Source organism: Pinus tabuliformis, chromosome 8 (assembly GCF_031772625.1).
Source record: "Pinus tabuliformis cultivar Carrire ecotype Pingquan chromosome 8, CPIR1, whole genome shotgun sequence".
Classification (NCBI taxonomy): Eukaryota; Viridiplantae; Streptophyta; class Pinopsida; order Pinales; family Pinaceae; genus Pinus; species Pinus tabuliformis.
Window position 1 is genome coordinate 1033839681 of NC_142294.1, and position 3547 is coordinate 1033843227.

Genomic DNA, 3547 nt, shown 5'->3' on the forward strand with positions numbered 1-3547 from the left:
CCCAGGCTTAGATCCACTTCTACACATATTCTAGCATAGGTGAATATTTCTTGGTTAATTATTTCTTCATCAGTTTTAAGGAATTTCCCCAAAGAATTTCCAATGGCTGATAATACTTTGTAGTGCCAGAAATGTAGAGGGAGGTTATGGAGCCTCACCCAAACACGGACTGTTGATACTTTCATAGTATTTGCATCAAATTCAGGAAACCAGGGGATGGTGAAGAGTCCAGCTTTTCCCCTGAACCAAGGCCCCTGATTGATAATATTGTCACGTTCTTGTTCTGTTGTAAAGCGAACTATGAAGAAACCCTTTGAGCATAGGTGAATTTCACAGTCAGGTGACCATGTTGAGAGGATCCAGTGATGCAGTGCATCTGATTTTGGCCAGAACCCATTAAATCTACATATAACAGCATGAGTGGCTAGATCAGTGTGTAGACTAGTTACCTCCGGCAAATTTACTTGTATCGTTGGAGATTCCAGTGTTTGTTCCACAATATAGGGACCTGGTAGCTCTGATGCTGGTGCTGGTTTGGGTTGAATGTTTTCCCTTTTACCGTTCACCGCATCCTTGAAGGAGCCTGTATTCTTTGAACTGGACCCAGAGCATCCTCCTCTCAGCCGATGGTATATGATAATGGTTGAGTTTTTTGTTATGCCATAGTACTAGAGGGTTTTGTTGTCCTGCATACTGTACCCTGAGTAAATAAGATTTTGAAAGCGTGCAGGGGTTCCAAGGTGAGCCTGGATTTCCTTTTTTAGCGCAGAGATACTCATTGCCTTACTCAGCCGCATGCATAAGTGTTTACCCTCAACCCCTTTGACAAAAATCTAGATCAGGTCTGCTTCTGTGCTGGGTAGATTGGTCTTGTGGAGCCCTCGCTGTGCCAGATCAGCGTCCATGCGAAGTGGATGGATCTTGCTGGATCCTTGCTTTGTTAGATATGGCGGTCTGGGAGGTCCTTTTGCATACATGTCTACCAAAGCTCTCCCTGCAGATATATCACATTCAAAACCCCTTTTAAGTAAAAAATCATGAATCTCCTTACCCTGTTGCAGAGCCCCTTGGACTGCGCACGCTGAAATAACGGTTGCCACGGTTATCGATTTGGGTTCAACACATTCCTTCTGCATTCCATAAAAAATCTTCCCGGCCACATCAATCCGCCCGCTTTGAATATACCCTGTAATTAGCACTGTCCATGAGACAACATCTTTTTCAGGCATTTTTCCAAACACTTGGCGTGCATCCTCGATAAGGCCACATTTACCATTCATGTCTAACAGGCCTTTTGCCATAACAACATTTGACTCGAAACCTGATCTGGCAATACAATCATGCACTCCAATCCCTTGCTGCAGAGCGAAGAGCTCCGTGCACGCTTTCAGAACAAAGGGAAATGTGAGATTGTCTGGAGCCACACTTTCCTGTTGCATCTGATCATAAAGCTCCAGGGTCTCTCCACAATATCCGTGCTTATCATATCCCCTGATCAGGGCGTTGCAGGCATAAACTTTCAGCTTCGGTCTCCTCTGGAACGCGGTTTCGGCATCCCTGAAAGAAACCCTTATGGCATACAAATTTACGTGCTTCGTGCCTAGAATGTGTGACTGCTTCATTCCAGATTTGAGTATTCGGGTATGCATTTGCTTGCCATCTACCAGAGTTCTGGTGTTGGCACAGTCCTGTAGGGGAGAAGTGCAGGTGCCGTGGTCCATTGTAAAAATTCTCTGGTTTCCCCTCTTGCTTGTCTTCGCAACTTTTGTATGCTATTGTCCTGACCTTAGCTATTTACATTTTAATAACATATATCATGTAAATAAAGTTGAGTATCCAACATTTGTTTCATTTTTCTCTAAATTTGCAGCGTGTCTTATTTTTATTATTTATGCAATTTTGTGAAAATTGTTGTTGTTCCAAATTTTCAAAATTAAAAGAATTAAAAATAAAGAGAACATATTATAATATCCCAGAATCCTTATAAATTTATCTATTCGGGATATTATAGACACTGTGAGCAATAATTGCTCTATGCTACTGCACCAAACCTGGTAATGATCATCATGTGATGAACATTAATGGGATATGGAAACAGTGTGGTGAAATTATCTTTGTGATTTTGGTGTGGATTATGGTTTTAATGGCAACTTGCCTTTGAATTTTGGAGCGACTTGAGGGCACCACTCTCCCCAATCTCCCCATATTTGGCCATAATGGAATTTAACTGTTGTTGAGCTGCACCAACTCCTACTATGTGCTTGGTGATTTGGTACCCTCAATTTTGCATGAGGTAATGATGTCTCTTTATTTAATTATTTTTTTCCTATTGACCTTCCATTTTTACTACAATGGGGTGTAGTTTAACTCTCAACATGCCTACGAGGACTCCTATACAAATCTATAGCCTTCTCTTGTTGTTTTCACTCTCACCTCCATGTAGATTGGTTCATTGGTCTTGGCTCTCCACTCTTTGCATTCATTAACTCACTCCCTTCTTAATTTGGTGTGTATGTGTGTATAATTTCATAGTAAGTTGTGGAATACATTACTCAAATATTCACATTGACAAGTTAAGAAACTTGTAAAATGACCATCTAAAACTTTTAATAAAAATGTCCACATGTGAAATAGTTTATGAATTGTTGAAGCTATGCTTCTAGAAATTTTTTCAAAGTGCATATTAAGTAAAAAAGAAATGACATGCCTTTGTCACATCTAGTGTTAATGCCTAAAACCAACACTTCCATTCCATTTGTTGTTAAATACCAAGTGTGAAGATAAAAATGGCATGCATGCATAACACACTTGATTTTCTCAAGAGAAAACCTCAATCAAGGAAAGGTTTCAACATTAGAATGCATTGTCTTATTATTCTCAAGGTATTGCATTCCTCTTGAACACCACAAAATTTAACAATAATATGTTCCAACATAGACATCCCTTCTTTTAGTAATTTGCATGCAAATCACTTAGTTGGAAGAGTATATGTGCATGTGTGTGTGTGCGCAATAAGTTACGGGGTTGGTTATTAAATCACACTACAAGTTACAAACCTTGTAAAATGACCATCTAAGACTTGCAATAGAAATATCCACGTAGAAATAATCTATAAAATGTTGAATCTATGCTTCTAGATAGTTTGTCAAAGCATGTCTTAAGTGGAAAGAAATATTATGCTTTTGTCACTTTTAGTCTCAATGCCTCAAAGCAACACATTCTCATTCCATTTTTTGTTAAATAATAATTGTGGAAAGAAAAATGGCGTGCATGGATAACACACGTGATTTATTCCAGAGAAAGCCTCAATGAAGGAAAACTTCAACATTGAAGTGCATTTTATTTATTCTCAAGGTGTTACAATCCTCTTGAACACTCTCCACATAAATATTATTGTGTGTTGTAAGTGAGCTAGATGAATGGCATTGAATTCATTTTATACAAAAGAATTGTAACCCAATATCATGTTATATATTGCTCCCATACTAGGTTGTTGAGCAACTTAATGACAAGGGAGAAATTTCTTCGAATATCTTGAAAAAATTGT

At 38.8% G+C, this 3547-nt stretch overlaps 1 protein-coding gene across 1 annotated transcript; it reads right to left on the reverse strand.

Moving 5' to 3' along the window:
• Positions 1-833: 833 nt before the first annotated feature.
• LOC149238896 (pentatricopeptide repeat-containing protein At5g55740, chloroplastic-like) lies at positions 834-1721 on the reverse strand. Its single transcript, XM_089369692.1, has one exon. It carries the CDS (start codon positions 1719-1721, stop codon positions 834-836), a length of 888 nt encoding a protein of 295 aa, XP_089225818.1.
• Positions 1722-3547: the final 1826 nt, after the last annotated feature.